This window comes from Chamaea fasciata, unplaced genomic scaffold (genome assembly GCF_029207755.1).
Source record: "Chamaea fasciata isolate MVZ Bird 193981 ecotype frontalis unplaced genomic scaffold, bChaFas1.0.hap1 SCAF_63, whole genome shotgun sequence".
NCBI lineage: Eukaryota > Metazoa > Chordata > Aves > Passeriformes > Sylviidae > Chamaea > Chamaea fasciata.
In genome coordinates, this window is record NW_027094148.1 from 564002 (window position 1) to 582829 (window position 18828).

General features: G+C 44.8%; 1 protein-coding gene and 1 long non-coding RNA gene across 2 annotated transcripts; both read right to left on the minus strand.

The window, feature by feature from the left end:
- Positions 1-3653: 3653 nt before the first annotated feature.
- LOC136304244 (uncharacterized) lies at positions 3654-6163 on the minus strand. Its single transcript, XR_010724445.1, has 2 exons — positions 5993-6163; positions 3654-5275 (listed from the first exon to the last, which is right to left on the minus strand). It is a non-coding gene; the product is annotated as an uncharacterized lncRNA (long non-coding RNA).
- A 507-nt stretch (positions 6164-6670) lies between these two features.
- On the minus strand, positions 6671-8415 carry LOC136304247 (inhibitor of nuclear factor kappa-B kinase subunit beta-like). Its single transcript, XM_066207854.1, has 5 exons — positions 8274-8415; positions 8099-8160; positions 7573-7682; positions 7267-7316; positions 6671-6757 (listed from the first exon to the last, which is right to left on the minus strand). The coding sequence occupies exons 1-5, from the start codon at positions 8386-8388 to the stop codon at positions 6678-6680; spliced, it is 417 nt and encodes a 138-aa protein (XP_066063951.1). The 5' UTR covers positions 8389-8415; the 3' UTR covers positions 6671-6677.
- Between the last annotated feature and the right edge of the window lie 10413 nt (positions 8416-18828).

Consider the following 18828-nt stretch of genomic DNA (forward strand, 5'->3'; position numbering starts at 1 on the left):
ACGACTAAAGGCTTTAAAAAATTCTGTTGTTAAATGCAATCAACTTTAAATTAAACTATGTGCATTCAGTCAGTGTCTTAAGCAATGATGAGGCAGAGATACCTTAAGGTGGTAGTAGGGATTTAGACCTCCACAACTTCTGATGTAAAATTTAAATAAGTTAGAATTTGAAAAAGCAAATTAACCTGTACTGCATTTTGCCCACAAAGCTCTTCCTTCCATTTTGATTTACCACTGGTCTCCACTCATTAGATCAAAGCTCACAAAGTATTTTTGAGACCAACCAGCACTTTCAGCCCAATTGAAAAGTCACTGAAGGCAATGAAAATTACTTCTGTCAGCTTCAGTAAGGCCTTCTACAATCTCAGTACTCAGAAGCTACAAGGAGTAGGACTGAGAGGGTCTGACCAACTTTGCTGAGGATATCACTTGGCAATCAAACATCATTGGAAAATATCAGAGATTACTATTTATATTGCTTCAGCACAGCCACTGCTGTTCTGAGATTACCTGCTGCACAATGGAAAAAGCAAAAAAAAGGATGTGAAAATACATATACCGACACCTGACTTATACACATCAGTATTCATAAATTAAAAGAGCCTGTGATGACTTCTCCAAACTGTCACTGGGGAATGACAAGCAACAGTCATTTCAGCCAAACTGGTACTCACATATCCTCTTGGCTGTGGGAATTCTGGGTCACACCCATTTCTTTTACCATTTTTTCCTGCAATGTAACTGAAAGTGACATTGACAGTTGTCCCTTGGAAAAGTTACTGTTATCCTCCTTGTTGACAGGATTATTCTACTGCCTGATGTTTTGTTTATTTTCTAAGCAATTGCCAAGAATACTGTCTGTGCCTGTCATCAGTCTACATGTTGACTGGTATCTACGCATCACACTGGAAGATCAGAATCCTTAAAAGACACTTTCCTTCTCAACTCTTGAAAAGATATTCCCAACACCGCCAGTAGAATCTGAAGATGCCAGCTATTAGGAGACAGAATTGACCACAATTTAGTCAAAGTGCACCATCACACCTCCTACTAAGAAGATTTTAAGAACTGGAAAGTCTGTTCTTGTGGGAAATCCGCGGCGGGAGAAATGTTCACTCAATATGAGTGATGGGCAAATCTCGTTTATTGATAATTCATACAATGCTTTTATAATAACACTAATAAGCTCATGCATATTTCAAAAGTTAAGCTCAGGATTGGTGCTCAGACTAAAAGTCAGCTACGCCTCTTTCTACATTTCTTTGTGGTTACACAGTTTGAGTAAGTTTTTGTTTTACCGTGCTTCTCCCTCATATCTTTCAGCTACAAGGTCTTGTTATCGTATCCCAGCTGTGCTCAAGGACATGCGAAGCTTGCTGCCTTGCTGGTTCTCATGAGAGTGCCTGTGTGCTCAGCAAAGCTCTCTCATGTCTACGTGACCTTTTGCAGCTAGCCAGTTATCAATCACACTCTCCACACAGAAACTTTCTCCCTCAGAAATGCCCAAGATGAAGGAGAAAGGCATGCGTGGCATTGTGTTTGTTTCCAGCTGTCATCGCTGCGTAGCCCTAATCTTGGCATTCAGGTGGCCTGAGACGCTTTGAAGATGGTGTATTTAAACGATTATAACTCAACAACATTGTTTTCAGTCTTATTCTCATAACTGAAGTCTCCTTTATGTGTTACTGCACACTGGCTTACTTGAGACAAGCAACCAGGTTATCTGGGTGGGTTGGTTTTGGTTTTGGTTTGCTTGGTTTGGTTTTTTTTGTCAGAACCTTAAACTGTAGGTCTCTGGCAAGTCTTGTTCCGTTCTGCAAGCAAAACATGTTTTGTGCAAAAAAAAATAGGAGCAGGAGTCTGCCAGCTCCAGCTAGGAAGTAGTGAGCCTGGGTTCAGGGAAGTATTGGATCTCTTGGTTCATTTTAGGAGATAATGTCAAATCATTGTGGGGAAGGGTTAATCTAAAGAGTTACTAAACAAAGCAAGGCCTGACACACTTGCATCTATTACAAACAGGAATGACGGCACTGAGTTTGGTGGGTCTGTTTATCAGAAGGTTACTAATAAGGTTGAGACATCAGTCAATCTTGCATGGACTGCTGGCAGTAACAACACACGTTTTGGTATTGCTGGAAAGTACCAAATGGATGAGAAGACTTCCGTTGTGGTAAGAATTTTGTTACAGAAATGAGTATTTCAAGCTCCCCTAAATACTGAAAATTTGTAATGAAGCAGTTGCCTGAACTAGTTACTGAGGAAGGATGGTAGATTGCGAACTGTGGCTTCTGTTGTGGTTCAAATTTAAATTGGGACCTCACACATCGTACTTGTGAACTTATGGAGGAAAAGAAATCTTAAATATAATTTTGTCCATAGTGAAATAGTCTGACTAGTGTGCTTGGAATAGCATGCTACTGTGCTGAAAAATGTCTTTTAAAAGACAATGAAAGTGTCCTTTGAATTCTTAAATCCATAATGTAAAACCATATTATAATTACAATGGTGGAAGTTTACCTGAGCTTACAGCCTTCTCCTAACAGTAAGTTAACCGTTGAAAGTTAGCTGACGTGTGTGTTTTAAGACCAAGAACTGAAGTAGCAAGCATTTATGTTTCAAAACAACAATTAGTTCCAGGACCACTGAACCAAAATTGAAAATGAGAAATACTGTTGTTAAGAGCTCAAAACTTAGTAATGCAAAAAGGGGATTGCATATTCATGTATTTCTTGCTCATTAGAAGAAAAAAGAAAATCACTCCTGAGTGATGTGAACAAGACAGGCTCTGAGGGACTGCAGTAAGTAGCTCTTTAAAAGATATAAAGACATAATAGAGGAGGCAGTGAAAAACAGCATGGCATTCTCTGAAGGCAGAATTCGCACCATTTGCTTAAGCTGAAAACTCCTGAGAAAAGGAAAAGATTGGAACATGCTTCTAAGAGAGGTTGGTCTCCAAGTAGCTCAAGAGTGTTAAGGCATAGGCCACCTTCTCAGGGGACTGGGATACTTCTGTATGAATACTTACACAGTTTATAAATACTGTGATTTTTTTTTTCCTATAGGCTAAAGTGAACAATGCCAGCCTCACTGGAATTGGTTACACTCATGCCCTTCGATCTGGTACGCAGTTCTCACTGGTAACAGCAAATGGTGTTAAGTACTACACTACGGTTTAATTCACTGTCATCTTAAGAACAGACTAGATGAACAAAGGAGCTAGAAGTCTACGCAGACTCAGAGAACTAAAGGATGTCTATGGATGCAAGTTCCTGTGGCAACTAAGCCACATTAGTGAGGTCAAGGACCTGAGGAAGAGCACTGTACTGGGATGTCAGTGCATGATGGTTCTCGTGACTTGCTTTTGTAGGTGTAAAGCTGACCCTCTCAGGCTTGATTGATGGCAAGAATTTCAGTGCTGGAGGTCACAAAATTGAGCTGGGATTTGAGCTGGAAGCCTAACACAGCTTTAAGTAAAACAACTGGTGGTGCTCTGGAAGATGAAGGAAAAGTGTACCCGGTGCATTTCAGCCTTAATATTACTCGGAAATTTGAAGAAGTGTGAACTTTCTACTCTGCCCAAGAATGACTTTAACCCAATGCTGAAGTCCAGAGTGTGCCAGCACAACAAAGGAAGACACTTGAAGGCATGCATGGAAGTTGTGATGTTTGTGCCACATTTCAGTTTCCTGTATTTTAAATCTGTTCCAAAAAAACCAAAAGAAAATCCAACCTCTCCCCATTATTGTATTGCATTTTGCATGTCCTATACTTCACAGCCTTTTATAAAAGGAGGTCTCTGTGTTGTAGTGGAAATTTGGGGTTAGAACAGAATGAAATAAATTGGTCACAGTCAGAACACAAGGTTGGTGTGTGTTGACTCTCACCAAGGTTCCATCCAGCTGGGGTTTTTGGTCTTTTTTTCATCTTTTCATGCAACTTTAAGCATGGTTAATAGATAATCTGCAAATGCTTTGTTACACGATACCTGTACACTGAAGATTTCCTTCTTTGGTTTCTAGGCTAACATTCTTACACCTCTCATGTTTTAGAGACCTGCACAGTGAAAGCAGCTTTTTCCATTATAGTGTTATTGAGCGCATCAACAAGAGCAAACCAAAAGTTTACATGTTTTAGATAATTTTGTTCCCAGACAGGAAACAAGTATTAGGTAAGTACAACCATTACACTTAAAGAAAAAAAGTGCAAATCAGCAAAGTTAAGCAATTAAGTTCACAGTTCATTAGGAAGGTGACATCTACCAGTGACTGGGTATACCTTGTCCATTGTTCATTAGAAAGCCCAAAATGCAGCAAAACAGCCACAGGCGATGCCCAAGGGAAGACGTATCAGGACAGAGATCTGCTGTCTTAAGGCACAATTAAGAACATTCTCCAAGCAGTTAGAACAGGCATTCCCTAGTGTATCTTTGTGAAAAAGTGTCTGAGAAGTGGATACTAAAAGCTAAGCCATATGATTCACATAAGCAGCTGGTGACAGTAGAAGGCAGTTGATATTCCCTTCTCAGAGGCAGCAGCTTTTCACAGTTGGCTTCCCAAAGCAGCATGGCTTCAGAGGCAACCAGAGTGATTCTACATCTGGGTTTGTTCTGGATTGTTTGTTTCTTCTACCTGAAGCTGCAGCCAGCTCCAGTCTAGAGCCGAAAGAATAAATGAAATTCAACACCAGGCTACAGTTGAGCTTTTTCTAAAATAAAGGTAAAGTGTGCTAAGAGTTATAAAAAATTTACTGGGAACAAGTTGGTCAATTTCATGATGAGCCACGTGACTGCTGTTAAGGAAACAACCTATTTGCACTCTCCAGTATTTTACTCTCTCTTCAATATTCTGCATTGTTAAATTAAGGATCCCTGACACCCGCTCATCCCAAATTTGTGTGCAGTTTTGCAGTAGTTTTGTACAACAGCCAAGTGCTTTGCCCCATCCTTTACTGTTTAGAGCAGCAAGTTCCCAGCATGTGGCTCCCAGTTTTGGCAAGCAGAGTAAGTCAGGCGGCAGATTATGAGGGAACCGGTGCTTCCTATCTCTGTGCATCTCCTACTCTCCCCCTTGGCCATGAGTAAAATGCAGATTTCATTTAGCTGTGTTAGTGGTGGCAAAGTTGCACATTCAGAACTTCGAAGCCAGGCACTTCCTTAGTCCATTTACAGAAGAGTGAATACATTACCAAGAAACTCTGCTCTTGATCCTTCATTGTGTCACGCATCACATTTTCTAGTTGGCTACAAAGTTTCCGAGATTCCAGCAGCAGCTCCTCACTGAAAGGGGCAATTATTACACTATTAATTTCTGTGGCAGTTTAAAGAGATGCTGCCTCTGTCATCAAGAAATACTTCTGGCAGATACGCTGCAGAACACTGAAGTTAGTCAGGTCATAGGCTTGTAATTCATACTGCAACTTGAAAAGTTGGTGGCAGCCCCTGATTTACTAAATGGGGGAAAGGAAATGTATTCCAAGATGGATCTGGGTTCTTATTAGGTGGAACCACTGTTGCTAGAGGAAAAGCTGAGTAGCCTATAAACTTAAGGATGGGGCAACAGGCAAAGAAACAAACCAAGGTCTTTCATTCCAAGTGGTAACCCAGTTCATTTAAGCAAGCCGGAACTACGCATGCAGCAGTCTCAATGACACAGCTCAGCTACTGTGACCTTACATGACAATACTTCAACAGTTCTTGCTGGCAGTGTACTTCCAAGTGAGCCCAACCATCTCAGATTAAAGGAAGAAAACCAAAAAACCACTTTTGTTACTGAGGCTGGGGGAAGTGAAGCCATACATGATACCCAGTTTTCATATGGAAGATCTGAAAGCCCCAGGAAGTCTTAACTACCAAGTAAACTAAGGCTGCTGACAATGCAAGCTGAACACAAAGTGTAAAATATGAGAAACCCTGTGGGCCATTATTTCACAAAGCAGGAAGCCTAGCTTTGTAGTGGTGGCATTAGCAGCCGAAGAACTCCAGACTTTGCCTCACCTTTTTCTTACAGATTCTGATAAATTGAATGTTCCAGAAGGGACTTGCAGCAGCAGTTGACCTGAGCTACCAAGACGGGATGTGTTCACGCTCTCTGGACTGCCAGTAACAGGACCACGCACTTTACTCTGAAGAAAACACAGAATATTCAGAGTGCAATTGTTCCCACTAGTTTTCAGCAGCCGGGAATATGAGACAACCCGGAACTTGGCTTTCATACTGATTCAAAAGAAAGAAAAGAACCATAGGATACACTCAATTTACTATTGTTTCAGTAGCCTGTGCTACAAACCATATTCTCAGGTTAAAGGGGAGTTCTTAATTTACTTACACAAGCAATTTTCAGCAAGTTCCACAGTTCTTTCTGTCGTTTCTCCTGAAGCCTAACAACTGTTTCCTCATCTTCACTCATCAGATTCATCACTTTCTCCACTCTGGGGAACAATTCCAATGCCTTCTGTTTGCAAACTACAGTTTTACTATTAAAAAAATAAAAACTAATCAGATCACACATGGGCCACTGCAGTAGGAGAACAGTTCTGAAGTTAATGATTTTCTGTTAACACTGCAAGATCTCAAGAGCCATATGCAATGAGTTTTAAACCTTCTCTTGCTGGAAGAGAAAATACCTTCTCTCAACTCTGAATAAAATGTGCAAAGCTCACCTGAGCTGAGCATAAATGACTCAAACTTCTTTTTCAAAGGTCTGGATTGCCTGTAGAAGCAGTCGTACTATTTCCTGGCTGTCACCGCCTGTCCTCTGATCTGGAATGAGAGCCAATATTACACAGAAAGGTCGGTTTATAGGACAGAGTGAGAAGATTCTTAGCGGCTCATTTCCACTACTGCTTTAATCCTGAAACAGCCAAAGTTCAGGATATGCAAGTTTGAGTGGGATGAATTACACTGAATTTTAGCCACCTTCTTCAAAATTTAAAGAACTTGAAAAGGAGAGTTGGGACTGGATCAAAGGAACAGTTGTGTCTTTCATCCTTTCTACCCAGAAAGGTTGGTTGTTGCTTGTGGCAACAGCCTGCTCTGAGAAGAGCTCCAGAGGAGTTTCGAGAACAGCTCACAAAGCACCAAGAAAGGAAGGCTGGCCTAGTGTGAAACTGACTCCCTGACTTCCCTCTCGAGAAAAGGCAATCCAGGAGAGCCCATGTGCTGCTAGTGTCTGGGCAGGCCTAGAAGTCAGCTAGTTTTCTCAATGATCGTTACTACACCTCCAAAGTTACACACAAAGCAAGCTGACCTCGAGCTAAAGCATCTTTTACCTCTTGGCTTCTCTCTGAGTCTTCGGTACAGCTCTCTGGCATGTTCTTCTCTAGAAGAAAAAAGCAGGAAAGAAAAGGATTTCCAAAGAACCAAAACATGGAACAAATAGTTTGAGAACTCAAATCTTTTCTATACCTGTCTGCCATTTCAGAACAATGACAGATGAGTCAAAAAACATCTTTAGTGTTAAAGTGCTCCCAGTCCCCCACAATTTGGGTGGAAGAAACAGCCCTTTCACTGTCCTCTAGTGAGTAAGCTTAGCCAGAAACACTCCTGCATCTGAAGCTCAAGGCAGTTCAACTCACAAATCCTCCAGTGTTCCTCCTTGTTTACGACCTAGCGGGCTTCTCTGCAGGTCCACGATGTCTGTCTGCAGGGCCATCATCCTCTTCACTACCTGCTCCACATCATCTTCCTGAAAGCAGGGTAGAACATAAGCAACACAACAGTCCCATACCTAGAGACACTACCACTCACACTCACACTGGTTCTTCCTTTCTCATTCTTAATTCTAAACAAACCAACAAGATGCAAACAGCAGCCTTGGCCAAAGACAAATGAGTCGTTTCAATTCAAGGAAATTCCAAGACGTTTCTGGGGCTTCGCCAAGATCTCCCGTTTCCCCCTAAGCCTTACAACAGAACGAGCTTCATGTAGTACTAATAATGGACAAAAATTGTGCCACACAAACCGAGGCAATGTGAAATCTGACATCAGTGCAGATACAAGGGGCTTCTATTTAAGGCAGGGACAATGAAGCTAAAGGGGGAGGAGGGGAGAGATAACAAAAACAAACCTCTTTATGACTAGCAGTTAGATTTAGAAACATACCCTCCCACAAAGTTCCACAGCTTGCTCCATCCCTTTCCAGACAAACAGCAGCTTCTCAGAAGCTACAGGAATCAAAGAAGAGTGACTGGCTTTCTCAGGTTCACAGAGAAGGAGGCAGGTGTTTTTGTGAGGAGAAGAGTCATGAAAAGACCCGTTTTCCAGATGCTATACTCACTAATTCCAAACTCAATCTGCTCTTTATACTTTTCCAGGTCAATTTGGATGCTTGTTTTAAAGAAGTCCAGCTTTGCTTTCAGCTGCTGAGAAAGGGAGGCCATAGAATTCTTCATCTTCCAGAGGGTACTATTGTAACGCAACAGATTCATCCTGCAAGGACAAGAAGGTCCTATTAGCCTCTGAAAGTAGAAATCCACCAGGCTTTCATTTACATCCAAAACAGATACTTGAGACAGCGGTGAGGACAAATGCAGTTGTGCCAAAGGGCTAACTCTCCACATTTCATGAATTGCATACAGCTCCAATCACGGGCTTCCCCATTCCAACAGGGTCCCATTTCTGTCTTCCCTTCCACCAGCGCACAAAGACAGAGATAAGTATTGTGGAGAAACGGCCACCGTACATGGCTGCTCGCTGCCCCTGCTGAAGCCGATTACAGTCCTCTTTCAGCATCCGCATTGTCTGCCAGATCTGACCCCACACTTTGCGCAACTGGAAAAAGTGGAGATTCTTCTTTGGATCCTGAACTGAAAACAAAGGAGGTGGGAGAAAGGGAAATGGACATATCAGCGTGAAGCAGGAATACTGTGTTATCACAAAACAGACCAAAACATTGCTCCTTTGAGGGGCATGTTACTGCCTGCAAAGCCTAGAGCTGGATAACCCCTGTGCAGCTCCCCTAGCATGTCATAATCAAACACCTCCCTTTTTTAGTTATTCTGATAAACTGAATGAATGACAGTCCATTTTACCGCTTCTTCAGTCCCAATACGCAAAAGCTCCCTCTACTCTTTGTGCATGATACAGACCACAAAACACAGACGCCCCTCTCAACACTGACCCCGCCCCGCCCTTCATATTCATGCCAGAGGAGTCTTTACGGATGCAGCCAACACTTTCTGGATGAGGACGCAAGGCCACCTGAGCCTCAGGAAACTTTCTTGTTATCAAAGAGGAAGAGAAGGTCTGTGTCTGCTGCTGCAGTATCATTCACCTGCAGAAGACAAAAGACCCAACCAGGTTTTCTTGGGAAGAGCAAGCCTTGGCAACACCACAAACAGAAGAGTCCTCCTCAACCAAACACAGAGCACCAAAGGCAACAGGCTGCCTACGCTACAGTGGCTGTTAGGTCTGTGAGGTTACCATGACAAAAGCATGCCACAACAGCAGGGAGTGCTCTGATCCCAAAGCGAGTGCAGTGACTTCTGATTCACTCAAACTTAAGAAAGGGAATACCGAGACTCACCTTGCCATCAGCTGTATGTTTAGTGACCAACTTCTGAGAAAACAATTCAAGTCCTGCTTCCTGCAGTAGTTCCTGGTCCTGTTCTGGAATTCCTGTATCTGACTGAATCCTGGCCTTCACACTCTGCAGAGTCTCTTCCTCTGTCACAGGGTAGGTGTGCACAGTTCCCGTAACCATGTTCAAAACGTGAAGCAACTACAAGAAGAGTAGCATGGCATGAGAAAGGCTGAAGATACATTGGTCATCTTAGAGCAGAGATTGAGGGACCGAAAAAATGACCACCAAGAAACTGTTCAAAGCACTTGGCAGAATCAAGAAGTCACTTTACAGCTACTTCCTAACATTATGGCAAAGTTCTTGTCCTCCATCAAGTGGAAGAGAGTTAAATATGGCAGTTAAACATGGCAGTTAAATACCTGTAGAATCCTCTCTCAGAATATGGAACCAAGCATGCACAGAAGCTCTTCACTACTCCCAACAAGCTCAGGGAGTATTTGTCCTCAAAGAAGCAAGAGGAAAGCACCTGTCACTAACGGTCAGGAGACAGTTCTATGAGTTTCTGCCTCACTCTTCCTCCTAAGTCTAGGATTCAGAGGCTCAGGAAACTGCTCTCTGGAAAACTTTTTAGGCTAATACAGACATATTGCTTACCTTCAAGTTCAAAATGCCATCCAATGCTTTGAAACACCCATTGGGTCCATAGGTAGGATCTGTACCTCTCTGACGTGGGTGCCACATTAACATGAGTTGCGGCCATTTCTCCAGCCTCCCAGACAAAACACTGAGCAACAAAAACCAGGAGATCAGAAAAGGTAAAAGTGCAGTGGCAGTAACGATACGGCTTGTTCTGTGTGGGAGGACTGACAGAACTGCCCCCCTCCTTCTCCCTCCAGCACTCCACCTCTCCCCATCACAAACGCAGTGTTTAGAAGGCAGAAACCAAGACTACACAAGTCTGACAAGCGACAGTAGTACTGCCTGTGTCACGCACTCAATGTATTCACAGATTAACACAGTAAGGCATACAACACAAACTTGGTCCTTTTGCAGAAGAATCAGTTTATCTCAGCACAGCAATTTCTAGTACTCACCTGTTTAGATTGTTGGGGCAGGGCAAACTGCTAGAAAACTTGACTTCTCCGGATAAGTCTTCTGAAACAACAATATCCAGCTCACTCTTCTGACGCACTTTTGCATGCCTAATGTGAGCGAGTACAATGGTGAAAAAATTGCCCGCCTTTCCCAGCCTGCATGCTAGTAGGCTCTTAAAAGCTACTCTTGACATATAATACAGATGCCACTTTGGTTTCTGTTACCTGCCCTGCGGGAGTCAGCCCTTATCCCATAGAGCAAGTCTCAGGAATGCTGAACTTGCTCAGGTGAGTCAAGCCCCTGTGAAAGGGGTCACTTTCCAAAACGGCAAGAAACATAGGGATATTATCCTCAGAATCAAGGGACCACACTTCTGCTTCCTGTAAACAGGAAAGTCACATCATGCCCACTTACCACCCAGCCACGGTTCACTCACCATTGCACTGGCTGCCAGTTGGGTAGGAATGGTCGGAAGCCTGTAATGCACTCAAAGGCAAGAGTGCCAAAGCTCCAGGAATCCACTGTCACCCTATACTTCTGCTGTTCCAGTAGCTCTGGAGCCTGATACAGTTTACACGCGTGAGACAAAGCCAGATGGCTTTGGCCAGAAAGCTCTCAGCTTTCTCTGTCCCTTAACATCTCATTAACATTTGTACAAATAATTAAAGACATTACTGAACGCTGCCTCTCACGGGCTTTAAGACCCTCCTGGAGTGAGTAGCATAGGTTACTGGCACTCCTGCTTATTTATAACAGATGCAGGTAGCACAAAACCCAGTCTCAGCAAAACCCAGTGTCAGCAAAAAAGCAGTCACCTTTGCTAGCTTCAGCACCACAAACGCACCCCATACCGTGCAAGTACCTAATCCCAGCCCAAAGCTTGGTAACAGTTAATTCTATCCCACTAGAAAGCAGTAGCTGCTCTTCTAGCTGAATTCCTTTCTTACCAAGTACTGCAGAGTCCCAACAAAGGATGTGCACAGGCTCCCCTGATCCAACTCCTTAGCATAACCAAGGTCAATGATTTTGTGTATTAACTGAAACACACAACAGAGAATAAGAATGCCAGACTGAAGTCCTGTTAAAAGCACATCATACAGCAGAAAGAAAAGGTCTGGCTCTTCAAAGCTATGCAGGAAAGGTGCCAGTGAAGAGATAGAAGCAGAAATGGGAGGCTACTGTAGATTTCTAAAACCACAATGAATTTGAAGGTGTTGGAGCACACTTAGCAGTTACGCCTCTAGCTCCTTCCGATCTTTGGTCAATCAGGACAGTCTGCTTCTTTCCTTAATAGTTGAAAGTCAAAATGTCAGGTGTTAACAGACGTCTAATACAACGTCTCACCTCAGCTGCACACAGAATACTATGTGACAGTGACCTGAGACAGGTGTTATCCTGGGCTGAGTGCTCTTGCAGAGGGACCATGTAACTGCATGAAGCACATGCAGGTTCCTTGTAAGTTTACTTGTCTGTGCAGGTAGAGACGACGGCTTCCTGCTTACCCTTTGCTCTCCTTGCTGCAGCACAATGTTCTCTGGCTTCAAGTCTCTATGGATGATCCTGTTCTCATGAAGGTATCTGAGAGCAGAAGCTGAGACAGAAAAAGCCAGCTGTTAGAGCTAAGTAACAGTACCTAGCATGAGCTCAGTAAGGATTCATCTACTCTATCTAGTAATAAGCATGGCTTTCACATCAGACCTTGTACAATCAAACATACAATGAAACACTGAGTGTAAGGGGTAAAGTCAGCACCATAGAACTCTGGACACAAATTGAGTTCTCTCTCTGGATGTTCCCTCACATCCTTCCTGTAAACTGTAGTAATGCTGGCTAGCTTCCAGTAGGCAAGAACCTCCCCAGTCTCCCAACACTTTTGGGAGATGATCAAGATCATAAAAGGTCAATCTGAAATGGAGTCACTAAGGTCACTACTGTATATTTGGAGAGTGGACTCAGGACTAAAAGGGTTTCCATAGTTCAGACAACTGAAGGTACTGCCACCACTTACCAATGTCAGATAACAAGATAAGAATAGCTTCTTCCCGCAAGCCACAGCAATTCTCCAGCTGGTTCAGGTACTGCAAGTAAGGAACACAGAATGTAGTCTTTCCCTTCTCTATCCCGAGTGAACTCCAGAGTTCCACAAATTCTCAGGGATGCAAGAAGTTTCAGCAACAGCAATTAAATTCTCCAGAAGCACAAAACTCTATGGACTGTGACCTGCGGTAGCAGCAATTACAGCTTTGTGCCTTGGTTTAATTGCATGGGAAAGAAGATGAAAGAAGTCACTGTCATCCCGTTTTCATCCTCCTATTTGTTCCATCCCTCTTTGCCTGACACTATCAACTCCAATCTGAGGCCTAAGGTCTGTGTTTTAGCTATGGGCAGATTATAGACAAGGTCAGAAAAGCCTTAGGATTAGAACTACCATGTGTTATCTCTTCCTATGACAGACAAGAGTTCATCACTTTCAGGAAGGGTACAGCCTACAGATGCACCTACCCTACAATGGTCTTGGCCATACTCAAATACTGTTGCACGTCCCCTACACTTGCCCTCATTCTCTGTGTGCAAACTCCTCACAGTGTCACTTGCACCTAAAAAAATACAAAGCACTTAAGTCTTCAAAAGCTGAACATAATACCAAGGACCAAGCCACCAACACTTGTTGATGCCATGACTAGAAATATGAAACATCAGGGTATGAAAGCAAAGGTTTGAAGGGAAAACTTCAGTAGAAAACCTAGGATCAGATCAGAAGGTGATCCATTCCTAGGTTACCATCCTAGGGACCCCACCTTGCGGAGGTCTCCACCTTGGCAGTACTCCATGGCCAACAATGGCAAGTCATTTGGTGCGAGCTTCTGCATCCCTTCAGGGACATCGCGGGCAGCCACCACATTGGGATGGTTCAGTCTGTAGAACAAAAATTAGGCAAGTATACATGATGTTCCGAAACTGCTATACACTTTCATGTGCTCGTGGTCACCACGCAAAGCCCAACATGGTCACAAATGCTTTGAGAAACTGAGTTAGTGAATTCTAAAGGTTTCCATCTTTCACGGACTCATTTTAACTCCTGGCACTTCATACGGAAGACAGTGTGTTTCTTCAACATGTATGCATTACAGATCTGTCTAGAAGGTACAGCAACGAGCCCTGCACAGGAGTGCAAGGGAGTCTGTTGCTACCGTCCAGAAAAGACCCAAACTGCAATGAGACTGCTGCAGCCGAAAATGTTAATCCAACACCCCAAGGGACTGCCGCAGCACAGACGTTAAGTCAGGCAAAGCGGCGGCTGTAGGTAGCAGCGTTGTTGTAGCGCTGAGGGCACGGCAGACGAGCCGAAGACGGCAGTGTGAGACCCAAGAGGAATAGGAATAGAAAATAGAAACTTTTAGAGCCCCAAAATCCCCCACAATTCACCCAAAATGCCCCAAAAATGACCCCAAAAAATTCCCACTAAAAATTGAGATTTCAGAGCCCCAAAATCCCAAAAAATGACCCCAAAATCCCGACTGAAAACTGAGATTTTTTTAAGCCCCAAAATCCCTCAAAATCACCCCAAAATTCCCACCCAAAATTCCCACTAAAATTGAGATTTTTTAGAGCCCAAAAATCCCCAAAATTCACCCCAAAATTTCCTGCTGAAAGTGGAAATTTTTAAAGCCCCAAAATCCCCAAAATTCCCCCCAAAATTCCCACCTAAAATCCCTCAAAAAACCCCAAAATTCCCACTAAAAATTGGGATTTTTAGAGCCCCCAAAATCCAAAAAATTCACCCAAAAATTGGAATTTTTAAAGTCCCAAAATCCCCTAAATTCACCCCAAAATTTCCACCCAAAATCCCCTAAATTCACCCCAAAATTCCCACTAAAAATTGGAACTTTTAGAGCCCCAAAATCCCCCAAAATTCACCCAAAATGCCCCAAAAATGACCCCAAAAAATCCCATTAAAAATCGGGATTTCAGAGCCCCAAAATCCCAAAAATTGACCTAAAAATTCGCCCCAAAAATCAGGATTTCAGAGCCCCAAAATCCCAAAAAATGACCCCAAAATTCTGATTGAAAAATGGGATTTTTGAAGCCCCAAAATTACCCAAATTCACCCCAAAATTCCCACCCAAAATCCCCCAAAATTCTCACTAAAATTGAGATTTTTGGAGGCCCCAAATCCCCAAAAATGACCCCAAAATTCCCACTAAAAATTGGAATTTTTAGGAGCCCCAAAATCCCCAAAATTCACCCAAAAATTGGAATTTTTGAAGTCCCAAAACCCCCAAAATTCACCCCAAAATTCCCACTAAAAATTTGGATTTTTAAAGCCCCCAAATCCCCCAAATTCACCCAAAATTCCGACTGAAAATTGGGATTTTTGATGCCCCAAAATCCCCAAAATTCTCCCCAAAAATCCCAAAAAACCCCCAAACCCCCTCCCAGTACAAACCAGTAAAGAAAAACCCCAAACCAGTATAAACCAGTACAAACCAGTCACCTCAAATCCCTTCCCAGTTCATCCCACTTCATCCCAGTGACCCCTAAACCCTGTCCCAGTACAAACCAGTAAGGAAAACCCCCAAACCAGTACAAACCAGTATAACCCAGTACAAACCAGTAGAAACCAGTATAAACCAGTAACTCCCAGTATCCCCCAGCGCCGGGCCCTGGCCCTGAGCCGCTCCCTGGAGGCCACCGAGCATCGAGAGATCCCAGTTCAAACCAGTACGGACAGGTGAGGGCACTGGGACGGGGACTGGGGGTCACTGGTTTATACTAGGATGGACTGGGACTGGGTTTGGGGTCACTGGTTTATACTGGGATGGACTGGGAGTGGGTTTGGGGTCACTGGTTTATACTGGGATGGACTGGGAGTGGGTTTGGGGGTCACTGGTTTATACTGGGATGGACTGGGAGTGGGTTTGGGGGTTACTGGTTTATTCTGGTTTAAACTGGTTTTGGGGTTTCTGGGCGTGGTGTAACCTTTGCCCCTCCCCCCACAGGTGAACAGACCACGCCCTTTGTCAGGCCACGCCCCCTTCCCTTATATGGAGCGACAAGGGCGGGACAAACTGGGCGGGGCCTGGGGGTTACTGGGTTGTACTGGGAGGGAGTGGGAGGGGCCAACGCGGCTCTGACCCCGCCCACCGCGCCGAGATGCAAATTTATGTAAATGAGAGCACAAATAAACGCGAATGACATCACTTACCACAGGGACTGGGAGTTGCTGGTTTGTACTGGGAGGGGCCTGGGCGTGGCTCTGACCCCACCCACCTCACTGATGCGCCAGCCTTATGTAAATTTATGCAAATGAGAGGCGAAATAAATGCGGGTGATGTCAATTGTACACCGAGGCGCAAAGCGGCGCCGGGGGAATGATGGGATAAACCGAGGCACAGAGCGGCGCAGGGCATGACGGGATACACCGAGGCGCAAAGTGGCACTGCAGGGAATGACGGGATACACCGAGGCACAGAGTGCCGCAGGGCATGACGGGATACACCGAGGCGCAAAGCGGCGCGGGGCATGACGGGATACACCGAGGCGCAAAGCGGCGCCGCAGGGCATGACGGGATACACCGAGGCGCAAAGCGGCACCGCGGGGCATGACGGGATACACCGAGGCGCAAAGCGGCGCCGCAGGGCATGACGGGATACACCGAGGCGCAAAGCGGCACCGCGGGGCAGGACGGGATACACCGAGGCGCAAAGCGGCGCCGCAGGGCATGACGGGATACACCGAGGCGCAAAGCGGCACCGCGGGGCATGACGGGATACACCGAGGCGCAAAGCGGCGCCGCGGGGCATGACGGGATACACCGAGGCGCAAAGCGGCACTGCGGGGCATGACGGGATACACCGAGGCGCAAAGTGGCACTGCAGGGAATGACGGGATACACCGAGGCGCAAAGCGGCACCGCGGGGCATGACGGGATACACCGAGGCGCAAAGCGCCGCCGCAGGGCATGACGGGATACACCGAGGTGTAATTCGGCGCCGGGCATGACGGGTTACACCGAGGCGCAAAGTGGCACCGCAGGGCATGACGGGATACACCGAGGCGCAAAGCGGCGCGGGGCATGACGGGATACACCGAGGCGCAAAGCGGCACCGCGGGGCACGATGGGATACACCGAGGCGCAACGCAGCACGGGGCACGACGGGATACACCGAGGCGCAAAGGGGCACCACGGGGAATGACGGGATACACCGAGGCGCAAAGCGGCGTGGGGCATGACGGGATACACCGAGGCCCCAAATGACCCCAAAATTGTCCCGAATTTCCACCCCAAAAAATCCGCCCCAAATTTCCCCAAAAATCCCCAAAATTCCCCTCAAATTTCCCCAAAATGTAAAAAAAATCCCAAAATTTCCTCAAAAGTCACAAAATATTCCCAAAATTTCTTCAAAAATCCCCCAAAATTCTCCAAAATTCCACAAATATCTCCCCCAAAATTGTCCCCAAATCCCCCCAAAATCGACCAAAATTCTCCCGAAATTCCCCCCAAAAACAGCCCACAAAAATTCCCAAAATTTCCTCAAAAATTCCCCAAATTTTACCAAAATCCAAAAAAAATTCCCAAAATTTTGTCAAAAATCCCCCCAAATTCCCCAAAATTATCAAAATTTTTTTCAAAAATCCTCCAAATTCTCCCAAATTTCACCAAAATCTAAAAAAAATCCCAAAATTTCTGCAAAAATCCCCCCAAATTCCCAAAATTTCCCTCCCAAATCACCCAAAATTTCCCCCGATATGACCCAAAATGGTCCAAAAATTCCCAGGATTTCACCATTCCTTCTTTGAATTCCTCCGAATCCCCCGGATTTCCCCCTAAAATTCCCAAATTTTCCCAAAATTCCCCCAAATAACCCCGAAATTTCCAGAAAAAAAAACCAAATTTCCCCCCAAAAGTCCCAAATTTTTTCCCAAATTCCTCCCAAAATCCCCCAAAATTTCCCCCCAAATCCCCTGAATTTTCCCAAAATCCCCAAAATTCCCCCAATTTTTTCCAAATTACCCAAATTTTCCCCCAAATTCTCCCAAATTTCCCAAAAAATTCCCCCAAATTTGCCCCAAAATGACCCCAAATCATCAAAATTCTCCCAAAATTCCTTCAAAACTCTCCAAAATTCCCCCAAATTTTCCCAAAATCCGCCAAATTCTCTCCCCACAGAGCGCCCACTGGTGGCCCTCGAGGTTGGAAAGTTTTGGGGGAAAAAACCCGAAATTTGGGGTGAACATTCCAGAATTTGGGGGAAATTTGGGATTTTTGGGGTCATTTTTAGGGGAATTCTGGGGGGAAAATGGAGGATTTGGAAAATCTGGGAGAATTTTGGGGAAATTTTGGGAGATTTGGAGTGAAAATTGGGAATTTGGGGATTTTGGGGGGAATTTCTAGGTGATTTTGGGGGAAAATCGGGAAAATTTGGGGATTTTTTTATTGGTTTGGGGTCGTTTTTAAGGGGATTTTTGGGGGAAATTTGGGGGAAAGCCCCCAAAATTTGGGAAAATTGGGAAAAAAATGGGAACATTTGGGGGGATTTGAAAGATTTGGGAATTTTTGTGGAAAATTTTGGGGAATTTTGGGGGAATTTTTTGAGGATTCTGTGGGAAACTTTCGGAATATTATAAAAAATTGGGAAAAATTGAGAAAAATGGGGAAAAATTGGGAAAAAATTGGGAAAAATTGGGAAAAAATTGGGAAAAATGGGGAAAAATTGGGAAAAAATTGGGAAAAATGGGGGAAAATTTTGGGAATTTTTTCGAGGAAAAAAATTGGAATTTTTTGGGGGGGAAATTTGGAGTTTTTGGGAAATTTGGGGATTTTTGTGGGAAGTTTGAGGGATCCCCGCTCTGCCCCATAGATCCCGAATCCCAAACCCCGCCCCACAGATCCCATCCCCGCCCCACAGATGGCTCCTGCCCCACAGATTGTCCCGCCCCCGTCTCTGCCCCACAGGAGCCGCTGGAGCCGCCCCACAGGATCCGGCGCCCCCCGAGTGACCTCCTGAGCAACCCCTGCCACGGTGAGCCCCACGGCTGAGCCCTGACCCACAGAGCCCTGACCCACAGAGCCCTGACCCACAGATCCCTGCCTTGCCAGGGGCCGGGGCTCAGGCCTTGGCCTTTTGGATTCATGGAACACATCCAGGTTTGCTCAGCACCAGAGACACCTTTGCCTTGTCTGTCCCCACCTGTCATCAGTGCCTGCAGTGA